The following is a 21299-nucleotide window of genomic DNA, read 5'->3' on the forward strand; positions in this document are numbered from 1 at the left end:
GTGACTCTCTGAGGTGAAGTTCGTATAATCCCACATCCAAATTGGCCGCCGGCCCTCAACCACCACACCGAATCTGCAACCCCCGTCCCTCCGAGCCAGTCTCAGTCAGCAATGCCCACGCTATCGGAGAGTGTCACGCCATCTCCTCATCCCCTCTCCACCTCACGCGCCCTGTCTTTCCAATTCTGGGATTAGCTCGTTCTGAACTATCCGCTCCTAGATGAAAGTTATCGCTGGGGAGCCAGAGGGCTTAACTCCGATTGAGCGGCACACCTGAACCGCTCGCGTCGGGCAGCACAAAAAAACGATCCAGCTGCCTCTAGCGTGGGCACAGAATCCGCTGGCTTCTCACTGCTTGTCTGCGTGTGTGTGTGTGTGTGTGTATGAATGTCTGGTAACACTCTCTATGAAGGCCATATCTATAATGTGCTATAGATGCATTGCTAATGTCGTATAATGCATACATAAGTCATAGTCCTTCATACGTTTAGATGAATTTCATTGGAACGTTATCGAGCCGGCGGGATATTCAACACTTGAGGCTGCAGAGTAGTTGACGTTTTGATTGACAGGGTGGATGTCGTGAGATTATTGGTCTAAAATCTAAGGTACCTGTTTTCGTAATTGCACGTGGCCTGCCGTTCTCCAGGAAGTAAGAAATTATATACTTTGATATAAGATTACAACAAAAGTAGAATTTTGTAATTTTTTTGGCATACATTGTTGAATAGGTGAACACTATGACCAATTATGTGAACCAAAATGGGACAGAATGCTTTTTTCATTTCTGTGCGACTTTAATGCCTTTATAACACATTATAGATATGGCCTTCATATAAAGTGTTACCAGGCATTCATACACACACACACACGCGCGCGCAGACAAACTCATCTTGCAGGGCTCTTGGGCGCTGACTCATGCAAACTCAAGCAGGGACACTGACTGATGTGACACCCTGTCACGCCGTCTCTCACCATCATGTCAACCATTTATCTGGATAAGTGACCAGAGAACGAGTCCCTCGGAAGCTCTGTGTCATCATCACGCATTGTGTTGCCTCTGGGTATGAAATGCGCTATACAAATAAAGCTTTGATTGATATTATTTGTGATTATGTACACTCTAGTGGCGTACATTCACTCGAGCAATAACATTATGGAACCAACTTCCTGCATCTATCAGAATGCTACCCAAAAGGGATTTCAAGAAATAGCTAAAGACGTTGTTAGATGGTCATTGGAATTAGCAAACTCTGGTATTGATATTGTATTGTTTTATTTTTTATGTTTTATATAATGTATTCTATAATGTATTTTGTGATTTTAATGTATTTTATGTATTTTATATGTGTATCCTTGTGTTTTAATGGACTCTTGGAAGAATGGCCATTGGCTAAAAGAGTTCCAAATAAAAATCAAATCAAACCAACGGCTGCGTAGCTATGCTAACCTGTCCCTCATGGCTGCGCTATGCTAACCTGTCCCTCATGGCTGCGCTACGCTAACCTGTCCCTCATGGCTGCGTAGCTGGGCTAACCTGTCCCTCATGGTTGCGCTATGCTAACCTGTCCCTCATGGCTGCGCTATGCTAACCTGTCCCTCATGGCTGCGCTGTGCTAACCTGTCCCTCATGGCTGCGTAGCTGTGCTAACCTGTCCCTCATGGCTGCGCTGTGCTAACCTGTCCCTCATGGCTGCGGTGTGCTAACCTGTCCCTCATGGCTGCGGTGTGCTAACCTGTCCCTCATGGTTGCGGTGTGCTAACCTGTCCCTCATGGCTGCGTAGCTGTGCTAACCTGTCCCTCATGGCTGCGCTGTGCTAACCTGTCCCTCATGGCTGCGCTATGCTAACCTGTCCCTCATGGCTGCGTAGCTGTGCTAACCTGTCCCTCATGGTTGCGCTATGCTAACCTGTCCCTCATGGTTGTGCTGTGCTAACCTGTCCCTCATGGCTGCGTAGCTGTGCTAACCTGTCCCTCATGGCTGCGCTGTGCTAACCTGTCCCTCATGGCTGCGCTACGCTAACCTGTCCCTCATGGCTGCGCTGTGCTAACCTGTCCCTCATGGTTGCGGTGTGCTAACCTGTCCCTCATGGCTGCGCTATGCTAACCTGTCCCTCATGGCTGCGCTACGGTAACCTGTCCCTCATGGCTGCGGTGCGCTAACCTGTCCCTCATGGCTGCGGTGTGCTAACCTGTCCCTCATGGCTGCGCTGTGCTAACCTGTCCCTCATGGCTGCGTAGCTGTGCTAACCTGTCCCTCATTGCTGCGCTATGCTAACCTGTCCCTCATGGCTGCGCTACGCTAACCTGTCCCTCATTGCTGCGCAGCTACGCTAACCTGTCCCTCATGGCTGCGTAGCTACGCTAACCTGTCCCTCATGGCTGCGCTGTGCTAACCTGTCCCTCATGGCTGCGCTGTGCTAACCTGTCCCTCATGGCTGCGGTATGCTAACCTGTCCCTCATGGCTGCGTAGCTGTGCTAACCTGTCCCTCATGGCTGCGCTGTGCTAACCTGTCCCTCATGGCTGCGCTGTGCTAACCTGTCCCTCATGGCTGCGGTATGCTAACCTGTCCCTCATGGCTGCGCTGTGCTAACCTGTCCCTCATGGCTGTGTAGCTGTGCTAACCTGTCCCTCATGGCTGCGGTGGATACAGGAGCCTGTCGGCCTCCATCTGTGAGCATGCTGCTCTCTGCATCTCCTCTCGTTCTCTATGCAAATACTGCAGGAGGCTGTCATTGGAAAAATCAAAGCCTTGCCACACACACTCCCAAAACACAAAATCATTATGCAAATATGTTTTGATTATGTTAAACTAATCTGCCGCGGTGTCGCACAAGCACGCACAGATACACACACGCACACAGGCGGGCGTACACACACATACACAGATAGGCTGTGAATCCGAGTCTCAACTCACTTATACAGCTCACACAGTTAGTGTGCATATTACTCTATCAATGTGTGTGCGTGTGTGTGGGTGTGTTTGTGTGTGTACACACATGCATGTATTCAATTATTTTTTTTACGGATTGCATCAGGACAGGAACATGACACCAAGAGGGTGTGTGTGTATATATGTGTGTGTGTGTGTGTGTGTGTGTGTGTGTGTGTGTGTGTGTGTGTGTGTGTGTGTGTGTGTGTGTGTATGTGTGTGTGTGAGCATGTGTCCACTCGCGTGCAATTCCGTGACTGCCCGTCGGCCTCTTCGCTGCAGCCTGCCAACCAGGGCACATATAATGAGACAACTTAACAGCAGATTAAACTGTCCAGTTAGACTCCTGAGGCAGCTGTAATTGGGCCATCAATCAAACCCAAGTAGAAACCTGAGCCCAACGTTTTCCATCTCTATCTATCAGCTGTCGGACTCTGACCGTGGCATCAGGGGCAGACGCGCCCGCTGGGTTTGGAGTGGGGTTTTCGGGGGGGGGTGGCTGGTGAGGACTGAGGCGTCTGTAAAGTGACCACAGTGATGATTAGCTCAACTAGCAGGTCCGGCTAAGGAGCTGTTGTGACTGACTCTGGAACAGCTGCCAGGGGGACTCAGGATGTCAGGGGGCAGCCGGGAAGATTGGGGGGGGGGGTCATTACTTAAACCAACTCTCAAATCCGGAGCTGGCACGGGAGCTTGTTTTTTATTTCCATGACAGGAGTGTGAAGGCATGAGGACGCACATGCGTGGACACTTGGGCTGTGTTGGGAATCGCTCCCTCGTTCCCTCACTCCCTATTCCCTATCTAGGGTTCACCATGTAGTGAACTACCTAGGGAACAGAGAAAATGTAGGGTACATGCACTGTTCCCTGCAAATCAAGGTGAATTGTGGGTAATAAATAGTGGACTATATAGGGAACGAAAATTCTGTGGAGAATTCGGACACTACAAACAAAATGGCTGACGCCCTATATAGTGCACTATATAGTGAATAGGGAGCGATTCTGAACACAGCTTTGGACACGCACACATCTCGCTAGCTAGCGGGAATGATCCATCAAGACTCCACCAGTCCCCCTCACAGTAATATCCAGTGGCTGTATCATATCCTGAGAGGGAAGGATTTCATTTTGAGTCTTATCTCTTCGACGCATGATCAATATCAGTTCAGATGTTTACTTACAGTACAGTATATATGTGCGTGTGTGTGTGCGCGTGTGTGCCTTCATGCCTGTGAGGAGTGCATATTGATGGCTGAAGAGCAAAACCTCCTATCTGGAAAAATTCACTTTTTGAGAAAATTTATTTTAAAAACGTGTTGTTTTCTTGCAGAATGCTATTTTTTAAGGACACCCAATTATGCAGATAGGAGGTTTTGCTCTTCGGCCATTGAGGTTTCATACCCACATTAAGAGATAAGAGAGAGTGGTGCCGCCCTTGGTAAAGCCGGAAGATACTGCACATGCATGGACTCCATGCGCTACATTCAAATGAGGATCGTCAGAAGGAACGTGTGGGGATTTAAACACTATAGGCAAGGCAAGGCTAGTTTATTTGTAGCACATTTCAGCAACAAGTCAATTCAAAGTGCTTCACATGAGACAGTAAAAGCATCAAGACAAAGTGCAACACATACAAGGTCGTATAAAACGAAATGCAAATCAATTAGTGAATGCTAGTTAATTTTCACATTTTTACTTTGTCCTGTCAATGAGAGTCTGCATGTTCCCAGGTTACGCAATCCTACAGCTGGTTCCAAACCCAAATTTCCAGAATTATACTCCGCTCTGGCCTTCCCCGAACATGTGGTTCACCTGGGTCACGCACTGATTGAATGGGCAATGTCTAGAAAACGATTGCAGCGATCTTCAGAGGATATATATATATATAGATCTATATATATGTAGATCAGAGGTCAGTGATATTCCACTCCTCAATGGCATTTTTTTCTGACTGATACTTTTGAGGGATTTTCAATTCAAAAGTGCTAATCCCAGATTGGACACTCCTTTCTGCCTCTCACAGGCTCAAACACCTGAGGGAGACTTCACCTGTCAAAGTCTCACCCCCCTTCTTTGATTCTCAGCCCAGCACAGAGCTAATCCTCCATTAGGCAAGCCGCTGAATCCTTCCAGTACATTCTCTTGGGCTGACCTTAACCAATCCCCCTGCAGGCCTCCCTCATCTCAAAGACTGCAGAGAGGACCAATGAAACGAGAGCATGTTTTTGGACACTGATCCCCCTGCAGTAGTCAGCACCTTTGAGAGAGAGCACTTTGCTAAGAACGGGTCACTTGCTGTCTCGACTGTACTCACAAGCTTGTGACAGGCTCCATTATGAGCCATCAGTGAATGGGATTAACAAGCGCGGATTGAAGAACACTGCGCAACTCAGGGTCAGGTTAATTCCCATAGTTCTCGTGTCTCACCTGGACATTATGGAGTCGAAATCACGAAGTCACATCACGCATGGGAGCTCACTTTGTACTCTTTCTATAGTATAGTACTGTGCACCTTTTGCTTTCCCATCTGAGACCACCCCTAGTCAGCTACTAGTGTCACAGTGTCAGCATGAGAGAGGAAAGCCTAGAATGAATGTATATTTTGGTTATTATTTGGTTTATTATGGAAATCCCACAGTATTATTGTATTTTATTGTCTATTGATGGGTTCAGGAGGGATGCTGGTATCTCTGGGAGAGTAAAGAAGGTTGGGTATGCCCTTTAAGAGTTGGGTATGCCCTTTAAGAGTTGGGTATGCCCTTTAAGAGTTGGGCATGCCCTTTAAGAGTTGGGTATGCCCTTTAAGAGTTGGGTATGCCCTTTAAGAGTTGGGTATGCCCTTTAAGAGTTGGGTGTGCCCTTTAAGAGTTGGGCATGCCCTTTAAGAGTTGGGCATGCCCTTTAAGAGTTGGGTATGCCCTTTAAGAGTTGGGCATGCCCTTTAAGAGTTGGGCATGCCCTTTAAGAGTTTGGTATGTCCTTTAAGAATTGGGTATGCCCTTTAAGAGTTGGGCATGCCCTTTAAGAGTTGGGCATGCCCTTTAAGAGTTGGGTATGCCCTTTAAGAGTTGGGTATGCCCTTTAAGAGTCGGGTATGCCCTTTAAGAGTTGGGTATGCCCTTTAAGAGTTGGGCATGCCCTTTAAGAGTTGGGTATGCCCTTTAAGAGTTGGGTATGCCCTTTAAGAGTCGGGTATGCCCTTTAAGAGTTGGGCATGCCCTTTAAGAGTTGGGTATGCCCTTTAAGAGTTGGGTATGCCCTTTAAGAGTTGGGCATGCCCTTTAAGAGTTGGGCATGCCCTTTAAGAGTCGGGTATGCCCTTTAAGAGTTGGGTATGCCCTTTAAGAGTTGGGCATGCCCTTTAAGAGTTGGGCATGCCCTTTAAGAGTTGGGCATGCCCTTTAAGAGAAAATAGCCTTAATGAGTGGTATATTTGTGAAAGTGTTATGAGGCCTGCTGTTATAGGCTGGGATTAACAGGCTGTAGGGAAGAGCCTTGTTGCTACTGCGTGGGAAAAAATGTGTTGATGAGGCAAAATGGTTTCATTTCAGCTGTTAATTACACGGCTCATTTAATAATTTCCATAATAACAGGTGCTGCTTTGAATGTTAGTAATTAGTTGAAATAAACTGGTGTAGGACAGCACGGCAGACATGATTACAGGGGCCGGGTGAGGCTACCGGTAAACAACTCACAGTATGTACATGGTCCGGGGGTCTAATCTCAAGTTGAGGGGGGGTGCACCTTTGCTGTCTATCTGATTGATTGATTGATTGATTGATTGATTGATTGATTGATTGGTTGATTGATTGATTGATTGATTGATTGATTGATTGACAGTAGGCTGCTCAGGCGCCTATTGCCAGGTAGAACCGGTTTAGCTTGCTGGCGTACTGTGCAGAAGCCTCAAAAGACGTCCCTCACAAAGTGACAATGACTGGCAGACTGACTAGGCCTGGCTTCGCCAGACCCAATTTGCAAAAATACAAAGGGTCTGGAAACTGACAGTTGCTTTCAGATTCCCAAGGGGCGTGACGGACGGGCGTAGATCAAAAAGCCTCTGGACACAATTGGACAAGACCTACAACCAATCAGTGAGAATACCGCTACGGCGCTCCTCTGTTCCATCATCTTATTAAACCCGCCCCATATTAGATAAACGGTTGTGATTGGCAGGAACCAATCTCGCCTGGAGTGGATTCATCTAGAACGGTTGGATGTCCAGATTGATCTGTGGAGTGAAATAGAATGTGAGCTCACGAGATCAGGCAGGCGACGCCCGGCTATGACTGACTGACCTGAATCTCTAGTGGATCGCGACCCGCTGCGCCTGGTAAAAACATATCAATAGCTCCTGTGTAAATGCACTTTATTTAACCCAGCCAACCGCTTATGCTAACAGCGATTGCCTCGATTAATCTTCTGAATTATTGATGAAAAACTTGACTGTAGATCACTGGGAGCGCCACTGGGGAAGATCAAATCAGAGAATAAACATCTCTCTCTCTTTCTCTCTCTCTCTCCCCTTCTCTCTCTTTGTCTGAACAAGATGAAGCGGCGATGAGAGCAGTCTGTTGAGTATTAGAATCAAACGGCACAGATCTGAGCTACATGGGCTGCCTTGCTCATTAGTCACAGACTGTAGCAGGGCGCTCTGTGCCTAACCAGTCAAAGAGATAACATGACATGCCCAATAAAGTACAGATAATGAGTCTCATTGAAGTAAACATTGGGACTGACACACAGTAAATGCCAGTGCTTTACAGAGGGTGGTATAGATTACTGCATATTGAGCTGGATCAATCACTTTGTGATTAAATAAATGTGATTGTGAAATAAATATGTAATCTGTGGACATCGCAGGACTGTAATGTGTGTCCAATAATTTTGAGTAACCAATTTGAAATGATTGGATGGCTTACCTGCCTGTCAAACTACCCACCCTCCTAGCGAGTGTCATTTGTTTTCCCCCAGTTTGGAGGAGGGGCTTTGGAGGGAGGCCTGAAGGGAGGGGCGGCGATTTTGTCAGTTGCATTTTTCAAAATCTTTCCAAATTTCCCCCCCAAGTCCAACAGGAAATCACAAACCGCATACTGCACCTTTAACTTTTATTCCACTCAGCTGCCTCAACGGAGCAGAAAAACAAACTGAACTGTACGGTTCTAATGAGAAAGGAGGTGTTTTACAGTCCCCATCTTTAATATCCAGTCTGTCTGCAGAACCGTTGAAAAGGTTCAGATGTGTGTCCCCTGCCTTGCCTTGCCTTGCCCTGAGGCGTGACTTGTCATGAGCTAAGAGGCTGGGAGCGAGGGAAGGGGATTCCACGTCCGACCAGTCTGTCTGGCGCTAGTGCGCTAACAGCTAATTGCTAAAAAAAACGTCCCTGCGTTTGAGTTCTTACGTTCACATACTGCAGAATGACGACAAAGACACAAATCAGTGCATCTTCCAGACCAGCTCCCAATTTAGCACCCGCAGACACACACGCGTGTGTATATACTGCACACACACACACACACACACACACACACACACAGCCGTAGGAGGGCAGTGCGATCTCACATATTCAGAGACAGAAATAGACCTTCCTCTAAAGGGGTCTAGGGTGAAGCCTGGGGGACACGATGCCAGCCAAGCCTGTCCTCCTCACCGGACCCAGAAACAGCAGCTCCGCTCCGTCCAACACACACACACACACACACACACACACACACTCCGCTCAGAGCAGTTCCGCTCCGTCTAAAACACACACACACACACACACTCCGCTCAGAGCAGTTCCGCTCAGTCCAACACACCCACACACACACACACACACACACTCCGCTCAGAGCAGTTCCGCTCTGTCCAACACACCCACACCCACACACACACACACACACACACACACACACACACACACTCCGCTCAGAGCAGTTCCGCTCTGTCCAACACACACACACACACACACACACACACTCCGCTCAGAGCAGTTCCGCTCCGTCCAACACACCTTCAGGATACACACACACACACACACACACACACACACACACACTCCGCTCAGAGCAGCTCCGCTCTGTCCAACACACCCACAGGATACACACACATACTCACACACACACACACACACACCTACACATACTCACACACACACACACACACACACACACACCTACACACACACTCCGCTCAGAGCAGCTCCACTCAGTCCAACACACCCACAGGATGTGCTGGGAGTCCATATGGTATATATATACACACACACACACACACACACACACACACACACACCTACACACACACACACACTCTCACACACACGCATGCACACACACACACACACACACCTACACACACACTCTCTCTCACACACACACACACACACACTCTCACACACACACACACACACACACACACACACACACACACACACATAGAGATTACTCCTCCTCCTTCCAACCAACAGCCCAGGGCACCGTTAGCCAGAGAGCAGAGCTACAGTATCAGAGGACCTTGGATGTGTTCTTGTGAGACGGACCTGGAGGGTACAGCATGTAAAGCCATCTGTGCCAGAGGACATCAAAGCCATCTGTGCTACGAAGAAAGGTCTCCTATGAATCGCATGCAAACTAAATGTTAGTCTATCACCCGCGGTCTAGGGAATGCAGTCCTTAACATCTTGGAAAGTCTACACTTGTTTATTTCTTCTGTTAATCATTTTGAAATGTACAATGAACGTTCCTTTGGTACAGGTTTAGAACCATACCAACAAGAACCCACGAGAATCTGCAGTCCTCTAGAACAACCAAAGACTACTTCAATACGTCCTCAGGCTCCAACCACAGCAAAATGATTTGCTTGAAATGATTATATGGTTTACCTGTCCGTCAACCTACCTACCTTCCTAGCTGAGAAGAGGTTTTTCTCTCTAGTGCCTTAGCTATTCTCAGCACAATACCTGCCTTAGTTGGTCATGGTCAAGGGGTGTGGGGGAGATCAAGTGCACATCCATAAGAAGAACACTGCCCACTGGTGTATAAGGTCATAGTTGGAGAGAACTCTAGCCACTGGACTGAGACTATGTACAGGTACAGACCACTGACTATAAAGGTGGGACTAACTAGATACCATGTTGTCTGATCAGGGAACGCTGACTACCAAGTGTGTCTCTGTGACTGACCCTGATATCTGTACGCTGTTGCACTAAATACATGTTGAATCTGATCTACAAATCAGTTCCGGTCAAACTACTTTCATCTTCGGCCATTGATTCTTCAATGTCATCAATAATCATCATGTATCACTAGCGAGTGTTTGGGAACACAAATGACAAAAATGTTTTTAACCTCAAAGATTGGTTATTTTGTTGGTCAGTGGAGAAGCATATTATATATGGATGTTTTGATCTGCTTCAAGCTTGAGTGGTACAGCGATGGAATACAATGCTTAGGCTTTGTTACATAAATGTGTCACAGGAAATCCTTTCCAATTCATTTTAATCCAGAAGTATTCTCCCCAGAGGCCAACATACCATTAAAACTGAAACAGCAAGACAGAGGGATGAGGAAAAGAGCTGTGGAGCGGAAAAGCTGCATCGGTTTTCCCATGAGGCCACAGAGAATAAGGGAATACAAACAGGAAGTGTTGGTATGAAAACTCTCAGCTAGTTGCTGTACACACAGCACAACGTAACCTGGGGGGAAAGTAGCAGCTACAGTATTTAACATTTAACCCTAACCCTTCAAACCCTTCATCAATAAACTCTATGGGTCATTTGAGCTTGATAACGATTAAAGCATGTGATGACTCATGAGGAAACCCTATCATAGCTACAGCCCAGATAGCAAGCGGATCTGGGCCATATACAGGGCAGATCTGGCCCTTGTGGCTTAGTTCCGGCCCATATATGGCCCAGAATCATTACACATCCGCTTGCTGTCTGGGAGGTATTTGGTGGGAGGGACAGGAGCTAGAGGTGGGTGCAGAACATAAGTCAACAACCTGGATTTAATGTTTTAATAATCAGGTTCCTTGTACTGTATTGGATGGTCTGCTGGCTACTGAAACATTTTCACACATTTACCTGCACTGCCATCTGCTGGATTAGACTGGAGTTGCAATTTGGAAGAGTTTTGAAAGGAAGTCTGTGCAGCATACCACATCTGATAAACTCATCGCTGTTCAAAGTCAACGTCCGGTTTATTTGTCACATACTACATCATACAGCTACGAGTAGTGAAATATTTTTCTGTTAGCTCTGGTAATATTTTGTTCTGGTAATATTCACAAAACAGTCATTCAAATGCACTATGGGTAGGGGTTGTGTAGATAATGTGTGTATTGGCTTTAGACTGCTGGACTTGTTCGTCACATCTAATTATCTGATGGCCCAGTACAGGTGTGGTTGTGAGGGAGCAGGTAGGCTGAACAACACCAGCAGAGGTGCAACGTTGAAAGGATCAGACAAATAAACACCTTCCTTTAACTCTTCAACTGTATGAATAATAGATAGCCATTCTTTGGACAACAGACCTTACTATACAACACAGTGCCTTGACATGGTGGTCATTTGTAGTTTATGTTCAGTTTTCAACGAATGGAAGGTTCAGAGTACCAGGATAAAACAGATGTTGACGGTGGTTTCAGCTGATGCTTTGCGCTACCAAAAACACAGCTACAGTAACCCTACTAACACGATCTATCTATCTATCTATCTATCTATCTATCTATCTATCTATCTATCTATCTATCTATCTATCTATCTATCTATCTATCTATCTACTCTATCTATCTATCTATCTATCTACTCTATCTATCTATCTACCACTGTGAGCTATAGTAACCCTACTAACACGATCTATCTATCTATCTATCTATCTATCTATCTATCTATCTATCTATCTATCTATCTATCTATCTATCTACCACTGCGAGCTACTGTAACCCTAATAACACAGTCTATCTATCTATCTATCTATCTATCTATCTATCTATCTATCTATCTATCTATCTATCTATCTATCTATCTATCTATCTATCTATCTATCTACCACTGCGAGCTACTGTAACCCTAATAACACAGTCTGTCTATCTATCTATCTATCTATCTATCTATCTATCTATCTATCTATCTATCTATCTATCTATCTATCTATCTATCTATCCATCCATCCATCCATCCATCCATCCATCCATCCATCCATCCATCTATCCATCTATCCATCTATCTACATATCAATATAAATCCGATAACAGCATTACAAATATACTTCACACATGCACTAAAGCTCCAACTACACACAGACGAATTGATAACATATTTGTAGCCCTATAGGGCTTCAACTTCAGAGAACAGCCAGTAAACTACTCTACGAGCCAGTCGAGTCTCAGGCGTCTGGTGAATAACATCGTCTTGGTAACTGGATACAGCATCACAATGCCCTGTAACACTTGAGTGGTCCTTCATAGCGCAAGCCTTAGCCTGAGACAGTGGGGTTCGGGGAAGTAGCATTGATACTCTACACCGCTGTCATTGGCTGGCCACGTGAGGAAGATTATTAGCTTCCATGAATAGAGACATGCTTTCCAGAAACACAATAGTGCTCAGAGAAGTCAGTGTTTCCTTGTGGGCGTTCATTTAGAAACGTTTGTGTCCTTTTAATATGCTCGGCATGTAATTTGTCGACATTAATATGCTTGACATGTGATTTGTCAGCTACAGTAGGAAGGACAAAGGAATGAAGATGCCATTCCCCTCCTCGCCACTCTGGAAACAACACGCTCTGTGTAGCAGGTAGAACGCCACAATGGAACGCCTGCCATGTAGCTGAGTGGTAACTTGATTCTACGTGTACGTCGAAAAGATGTGAAGAGGGTGTAATAATCACTGTCACGTGTCCCTAGCCACAGTGTCTATTCTTATCCTAACAGTGTGGTCATTTATCTACAAGGGTATACTTAAAGCACTTTGGTCCTTATTCAGAGTATGCCAATCATGGCCTGTGTATTAGAATGAAGCTGTGCAGATCTCTAAGCACTAAGCATTATCTAAGTACTAAGCAATACTGTAGCTTGGTGATTTGCCTTTTGTTTACGTGATTGTTACAGTACATTTCTAAGGTCCACTACAGCTCTTCGGCATATTCGCCAAGGAGTTTATTAGTTGTAAACGTTTTTTTTGGGACAATCTGACGTTTGCTTTCCTGTCCGTGTCATAGCGCTCAAAGGTTTCACGAGGAGCTAAGGATAGATATCAGTCATCCAGGCTAAATCCCATCCAGAACCCCTGTGCACTGCGGTCAGACTCCAACAATGGGGCTGTTCTCTCACCAGCGCGCTGTAAAACAACACTGGGCTCGCCAACATATATAAATAAAGAGTGATAGCCAGGTGGACAAACACAGATAAGAAAGAGCTATGATATACTGGCGCTAAACACTGTCACTGGGCAAGAGAGGGAAACACACACCTACAGAATGTGACAACAGTAACCTCTACTCCCAGGGTACAGATCATTAGAAAGCTGGATGAAAACAGTGTACTGTCTACGAGAGTCGATGTTTTTAAGAAACAGCTCAACACCCACTTTTTTACTCTTGCTTTTAATTTATTTTATTTCAGTGTTGTTGTTTTATTGTTCTTATTCTCATCATCGTGTTTCTATCTTAATGTTGTTTTATGTTGTGGAGTTTCATCTATACCCTATTATTTATTGATACTTGATCTTGCTTTTGTCTCTTTTATTGCCTGTACCTGATTGTTTTTTTTATGATGTATTTTATGTAAAGCACTTTGAGCTGCATTTTATGTCATGAACTGTGCTATACAAACAATGTTTATTATTATTATTATTATGAAATGTGCTATACAAATAATGTTTATTATTATTATTATTATTATGAAATGTGCTATACAAATAATGTTTATTAGTAGTAGTAATAGTAGTAGTAGTAATAGTAGTAGTAGTAGTAGTAGTAGTAGTAATAGTAGTAGTAGTAGTAGTAGTAGTAGTAGTAGTAGTAGTAGTAGTAATAGTAGTAGTAGTAGTAGTAGTAGTAGTAGTAGTAGTAGTAGTAGTAGTAGTAGTAATAGTAGTAGTAGTAATAGTAGTTGCAGTAGTAGTAGTAGTAGTAGTAGTAGTAGTGGTAGTAGTAGTAGTAGTAGTAATAGTAGTAGTAGTAGTAGTTGCAGTAGTAGTAGTATTACTCTACCAAAGCCATCTTCATCGTGACAAGAGGGGTCCACCATGTTTGGACACTGCACCCAGAGTACGAAGGAACAATAACTCTCTCCTATTTGCTGCTTTTGAGACAGGACCACCTGCTATAGTTAGCCTGCTCCTCTCACTGGGTATTATCCAGTCAAACTACAGTAAAAGCCCAGTTAATGGAATCAATTTAGATATCCTCAATGTACTTTTCCCAGCAATTGCCTTTGCTGATGGACCATCACCATGATCCATCAAAGATATTTCAACTGAAACCATGAAGCCATCTCTTTGATCAGATGACTAAGAAAACTGCCTCAAGTGGAGAGGTGGGGATGAATGCACCAATTGTAAAGTTGGGTTTAGTTTGGGTGGTACAGGACAGTAGGTGGGGGACAAGTGGGAGTCCCTAGCTGGACTCAGGACCTCGGATTGACATCCCACCCAAAGAGCATTTGAGTCCCCAACTGTAGCTATCACTTCCTGAGCCACACAATCTCACGCCTAACCATCTTAAACCTCATCCCAATCTCATCCAGACCCAATCTCAACCCTTAATCTGGCGAGCCAATTCAGATTCCTCATCCCTGTCTCCCTTACCTGTACCTCATCCCCAGTCTCCCTTACCCGTACCTCATCCCTAGTCTCCCTTACCTGTACCTCATCCCGGTAGTATAGGACACGCACTCCCGCAGAGAGACGGTGTTCGTCCTCAGGAAGTCCTCCAGGTTCTTGAGCTGGGCGGCGGCCCGTACCTCCCGGAGGCGCCGGAGCTCGGCCAGCTGGTCGCAGCGGTTCTGCCGGTCCTCCCGCTCCAGGGCGTGGTCCGACAGGAAGCAGCCCAGCCCGCTGCGCACGCTCTCGCTCATGGACGACAGCGACAGCATCTTCCCTCCGATGCCGCCGCCGCCGCTGATGACGCTGCTGCTCCGGCGTATCCCTCCGCCGCCGGGCGGAGCGCCGCCGCCTCCTCCGCCTCCTCCTCCTCCGCCGCCGCCCGGCCTGGGCATCTGGTTGTCGACAGGAGCGCAGCTCAGTTGGCGGCTGAGGCGACGGGCGGCGCCGCCGTGGCCGCCGCCGCGGGTCTGCACCTCGCTCAGGCTGCTTCTGTGCGTGCCGAACATGCCCAGCGTGCTTGATCCGATCCCGGTCAGAGCCACGGTGAAGCAGGTCGGGTGGGTCGCCCACAGGTGTGTCAAACAGGGGGGGGGGGAGGAGGGACGAGGGGGGGGGGGGGGGGGGGACCGACCGAGCGGACGGAGAAAAGGACGGGAAGACGGGGGCGTAGGCGAGCGAGCGGCGGTAGCGTGTCACCGGTGCTGAAGCCCGAGGGGAAGTGGGACAGAGATGGCGGCTTTAAATAGCACCTGTTCCCCTGCTCTGAGTGGGAGGGAGGGCTGGGTGGGTGACAGGATAACCCCGGCCCACCCCCGAAGGCTCATGCAGTGGTCTGTAAGCAGACACGCTCCTCCCCATCCCGCCCCCCCCCCTCCCATCCCTATTGTGTGAGCCACACACGGCTGCTTGATGGGGGTGGTGGTGGTGGTGGGGGGTTAGGGTCTTACTGGGCGTGTTCAAACGGCGTTAATGAAGTGTGCGTCCGTTCCCCACAATGTGGCTCGTCTGCATGCTCACTGAGGCCCTCTGGTGGTGAGAGCAGGTGTTGCGGGTGCTGTCGGAGGCATGCCAGAGTGGAACGCTAGGAGCCCGAGGTGGACGTGGCTCTCTGGCGCCCCCCGGTGGCAGAGGAAGGGGTGAGCGGTGTATTTCTTGAGACCTGGCCAGTTCCCAGTTAGCTAAAGCTGCCCGGTAACTTGGGACTGGCAAAAAATAGACAGACGCACAAGAGAGAGGAGTGTGGGGAAGGATAATCGAACCGTCTGTGGAGACACTGTGTCCAAATGACACCGTCAATGTTGCATACAAGAATCCATATCCTACTTCAACTCATCCATCTGAAATATGACTCGTTCTTAACCGTAGTGCTACTGTGTAAATACCGTATCCTTTATTTAGGAATTTCAATCAACATCTGTGCCCAGTGAAAACATTCCAAAAGTTAATCGTATCAAATCAACAAAACGGAAAAAACAGTGCAGTGCATGAGGATGGTGACCATCGGACCAAAACATGCTGAAACCAGTCCAGATCCTGTCCCCTGTCATAACTGTTACAGTGAGACAAAACATGTGATCGTATCACATCCGGTTCAAGAGTCAAAATCCAATCCAGACATACGTCCTTAATAACATACAACCTATTTCCATTGTCCTAAAATGGTACCCAGGCACATTTTAACCAGAAAAACGAACATTTACAGCGTATAGAGAAGACTTTCCCTGTGCTAACTCTCTGTCTCTGTAACAGCCTGCGTGTTCCCAGCCAGCAGAAGCCTCTGCAGGGGAAGCAGAGCTACTTAATATTTCAGAAGCCGCCTCGCTTCCGTGTCGATGGCGGGGAAACGTCCGAGCGCAGCCCTGCTCCGGCCGGGGAGAGAGAGGCAGCGAGCGCCAGCGAGACCGACCCAGGGGGTGCTCTCTCCAGGGGTGGGGCAGCATCTCCATGCAGCATCCATCCATCCATCATCCCTCTATCCATGCACCCCTCCCTTCCCTCATCTCTCCATCCGACACTTACCCGGGTCCTGCAGGGATTGGGACCTATGTAGGGGGTCTGCACCACGCTGCTCATTCTGGAGGCCGGCGGTGGCCAGGTTTGTCAGGAAGAAGCCCCTTATACCCCCTATCCAGCACCGCCTGGTCCAGTCCCAAACCACTGTAGTAGGAGTCTAGGCAAGCCCGCAAGGAAGCACCTCGCGTTCCACGCCTCCCGCACGCCGTACACAAGTCCTATTTGGGCCAATCACGACAGGGTCTGTTCTGCAAAGCCTAGCAAATAATCCCACAAGTGAATTATTTAGGTATGGTTTGGCACTAAAAGCTTTTGATTGTCTGAGCCACGAGAAAAAAATACTAAAAGCCCCTTTTTTTGCTTGTTCAAAGGGCTGTGTGTGTAAAACACTAACTCACTCACTCTGGGCAGGGCCACACCAAGATGCGTACTGAAGCAATTTTCCTCAGAAATGCATGTGTGCGTGTGTGTGTGTGTGTGTGTGCGTGTGTGTGTGTGTGTGTGTGTGTGTGTGTGTGTGTGTCCCAATCCTCTATTTTCCACAAAGAAACTGCCATCTTCCCTCCATCCTGGCTCGGTATGGATTGGTAAAGGCAGAGTGGTTAATAGCTGGATGAGTGCTCACAGAACCCCTTGAGAACAATGAATAGACAAGACTAACAAATGGATTCTAAGATATTGGAGAGTAGCCAAAAACTAAATGACGCACGTGTTTTAAAGACACAGGTCTCAATTAGTGCTAAGATCACAAGCCCCTCGTCTGCACTGAAGAGATAACCACCAGTGGCGTTCTACTGGAGTTTAAAAGCATCTTTGCACAAACTCTGTGTTGGCAACGATGGAATTTCTCAGTGCATAACAGGGACACGCTTGTCTGACAACAGTCCTATCCATTATTCTAGGTAAAGCGTTCACGGTAAACCGTTCACGGTAAACCTTGTGCCAAAGATGTCACACCAAGCCTAAATAAAAGTTTAAAATCTTGATATCCACTGGTTTACTGCTGGGTGTGTTTTAATGCACACTATGTCTCTGCTGTTGGAATGTGGCCGTTTTTATTATTGTTTGTTTATTATTGTGGCAAAACGTATTATTGTTGACAGGGAAGGGGTGCTGAGAAAGATTTGCAATACATTGCAGTCTAAAACAAAATGAACCGCGAACAATGTATATCACAGGCTCACAACAGCCAGCTAGAAACTTTGCGGTCATCGCAAAATCATGAGTTGATTGAAGAGCCGTTCATTTAAGTACACTGATGATAAACTGTCAGACAGTTTATGAGATGTGTCCCAGAAGGATGGGCTGCAGTTTAAAAGACCTACCTGTAAAACTGCAGCTGTCTTTTGGGGCTCCCATACCTCGCCCTGCAATCAGGAGAGAGAGGGAGTGGAGGATGAAAGAGAGAGAGAGAGAGAGGGGGGGGGGGGGGGAGAGAGAGAGAGAGAGGGAGAGAGAGAGGGAGAGAGAGGGAGGGAGAGAGAGAGAGGGAGAGAGAGAGGGTGAGAGAGAGAGAGAGAGAGAGGGAGACAGAGAGGGGGAGAGAGAGAGAGGGATAGAGAGAGAGAGAGAGAGAGGGAGAGAGAGAGAGAGAGAGAGAGGGTTATCATACATGAGAAAGAGAAGGGTGAATAGCTCCCCCTAGTGGTGCTTCCCCCCTCTTACACTGTACCGCAGACCGGACCGCATAACCAGCCGAAAACAGTAGAGCTCTTCCCTGCATGGCTCTGCTTGGCTCAGTAGCATGGAGGGATGCACCAAGCTGCTTCAACCTACTGTATCTTTAAATGAAATGGCACTGGGATCACCTAAAATAGCAGAGACCGAGTGGATTAAACTAGGCGTACTGTAATCTATGTATAGTACCGTGGTAGGAGATTAGCAATCTGAGCTCGTTCTAAAAATACGTACATCAGATATAATTGTGTGTAAGTGAATGTCTTTTTGTGTGGGAATCCTAGGTCAAAGATAAGCTTCAAAAGCAATGAAGTTGATCCTTTCCTACAAACAAAACTCCAGAACCTGGAATCAAGCATTATTATCATAAAGTGAAGAGCTCCTTTTTTCCCATGATGCTCTTTATACCTGGAATACTTAACAACAGACTCTAAAGCTTGAGGTCCTTCCTTCAATCGCAGTTTAAATCCATGGCTTTTGATATTTGTACTTCCACCTGTAACTGTTTTTAATTATAATTATTATTAATGTATTGTGTTTGTTCTGTTGTTATTTATGTATCTGTGTGAACTCGTCAAAACTGTAAATGAGGGAAACCTCAGTGTTTTACGAGTATAAATAAAGGTTTGAAATGAAATGAATGGTTGTGTGAGCTTGTAAAGGACTGGAGAGAGACATGTGGGTCATGTGACGAGCCTGTGTATCGTGGAGCGTCTGCATGTCGATGGATGCGTCCGTTCCCAAACTGACTCCCGGTAGCGGCTCGCATACAATTTAAAACTCTGGTACTAGCCTACAGGGCAATGAAAGGAACAGCCCCCTCCTACCTCCAGGCCATGGTCAACCCCTACACCCCCTCCTGACCACTACACTCTGCTACCTCAGGGCAACTGGTTGCCCCGTCACTCCGAGGCCCCTGCGGTCGATCGACACGGTCACGGCTCTTCTCTGTCCTGGCCCCGCAGTGGTGGAACGAACTGCCCACTGACGTCAGGACAGCAGAGTCGCTGCCCATCTTTCATCGCAGGCTCAAAACTCATCTCTTCAAGAAGTATTTTTTTGTATTTTATTGTATTGTATTGCACTATATTTTAGATGCACTTTGCCTTCACCCCTATATTATGCTCTTAGTCACTTGTTTTAGAAGGAGATGCACTTATGAGCTCTGGCAAGTAGTAGAACATTGGCTTTTCCTACGTTAAATGCAATTATTGTTAGTCACTTTGGATAAAAGCGTCAGCTAAATGACTGTAATGTAATGTAATGTAATGGACTCACGTGTAGATCATGCCCGGGGAGGCGTGTTGTCTGTGGGAGAGGCGCGCTGGAGACTCGGTGGTGGATTCTGGATACATGGTCACTCTGTCACCTCACCTGTGGATGGAAGAGAGAGCACAGCTGAGTATAGCCTCTCACCTGTGGATGGAAGAGAGAGCACAGCTGAGTATAGCCTCTCACCTGTGGATGGAAGAGAGAGCACAGCTGAGTATAGCCTCTCTAGAAGGAACATTCTAGAACACAATACGCATCCCCCGATGCTACCAACCAACAGTTGGTACTAAATCTCAAACAATATCAAACAATATCAACCCTCTATATATATATATGTGTGGCAGATCAAACGTCATAGAAATATGAATTAATTAATTTAAATAAATAAAAAATCTAAAAAATGTAAAATAAAAAAATAAAAAAATAAAAAAAATAAAAAAAGAACAAATTAAAACATTAATAATTAATTAATAAAAATTGTACAATTTAAAAAATATATATTTGTACGACAATTGATCTGCCGCACATTTCAATCATGTTGGAAAATGTGATATTCATCTCTTGTCTATTTTTCATGCCCCATCATCCTAATACATTCTAGAGATGGCTTTGTCTTAACCCACAGTGCGTGGCCTCTACTGCACACATACATGTGTCTGGGCTGTAGGTGGGCGGACAGACACTGTACTGGAGTTAGCCTTGTATCGGGTCAATGGAGACGGGGTTTTCTCTTTGTGTTGTAATCAAGACAGCAGCTTGGCTGGCTGGCTGGCTGGTGAACTCTGACCTCTCATGCACTAGACTAGAAAACTGTCTGTACTCTGCTGCACCCATCTGCGCCGTATGTAGGTTATTAAACCAAAAATAGAATATTCATCACCATGACTGAAGTCCTTGTGAAAGGGTAGATGTTGATTTCAGTGTCGTTGACTGTGGCTCGAGGACCATTAGTTTTCAGACTCATTAAGTGTGTGTCAGGTGCAGCCGAGGGTCAGGTAATGAACACAGCAGTGACAGAGTGCGGGGGAAAGCTGAAGGTGACCTCCTGAAACTCATTTGAATGCAAGGCAGGACTGGCCAAAGAAACGCTCTTTAGGGGCCCTTTTCCCACACAGCTGTGTCTGGTTGATATGCAGCGCTCAGTTAGGAAAAGAGGTCAGGGACGTTTCAGAGACTCATGTCCTTGAACAACATTGGATCCCTTCTATGTTTTCTTCCATTTTGGAAGTTGTCTAGTAGTAGTTGTAGTAGTAGTAGTAGTAGTAGTAGTAGTAGTAGTAGTAGTACTGTAGTAGTAGTAGTAGTAGTAGTAGTAGTAGTAGTAGTAGTAGTAGTAGTAGTAGTAGTAGTAGTAGTAGTAGTAGTAATAGTAGTAGTAGTAGTAGTAGTAGTAGTAGTAGTACTAGTAGTAGTAGTAGTAATAGTAGTAGTAGTAGTAGTAGTAGTAGTAGTAGTAGTATTAATAATAGTAGTAGTAGTAGTAGTAGTAGTAGTAGTAGTAGTATTAATAGTAGTAGTAGTAGTAGTAGTAGTATTAATAGTAGTAGTAGTAGTAGTAGTAGTAGTAGTAGTAGTAGTAGTAGAAGTAGTAATAGT

The 21299-nt window shown here is 46.3% G+C and overlaps 1 protein-coding gene across 1 annotated transcript in view; it reads right to left on the reverse strand.

Moving 5' to 3' along the window:
• LOC311307580 (voltage-gated potassium channel subunit beta-2) overlaps positions 1-19786 on the reverse strand; it is a gene marked incomplete at both ends in the record, with an annotated part of 50936 nt that extends 31150 nt beyond the window's left edge. Inside the window, 2 exons of the mRNA XM_084436404.1 lie at positions 18080-18121; positions 19710-19786. Coding sequence (XP_084292530.1) covers positions 18080-18121; positions 19710-19786 — 119 coding nt within the window. The remainder of the gene's footprint in view (positions 1-18079; positions 18122-19709) is intronic.
• Between the last annotated feature and the right edge of the window lie 1513 nt (positions 19787-21299).

Source organism: Borostomias antarcticus (genome assembly GCF_949987555.1).
Source record: "Borostomias antarcticus genome assembly, chromosome: 3".
Classification (NCBI taxonomy): Eukaryota; Metazoa; Chordata; class Actinopteri; order Stomiiformes; family Stomiidae; genus Borostomias; species Borostomias antarcticus.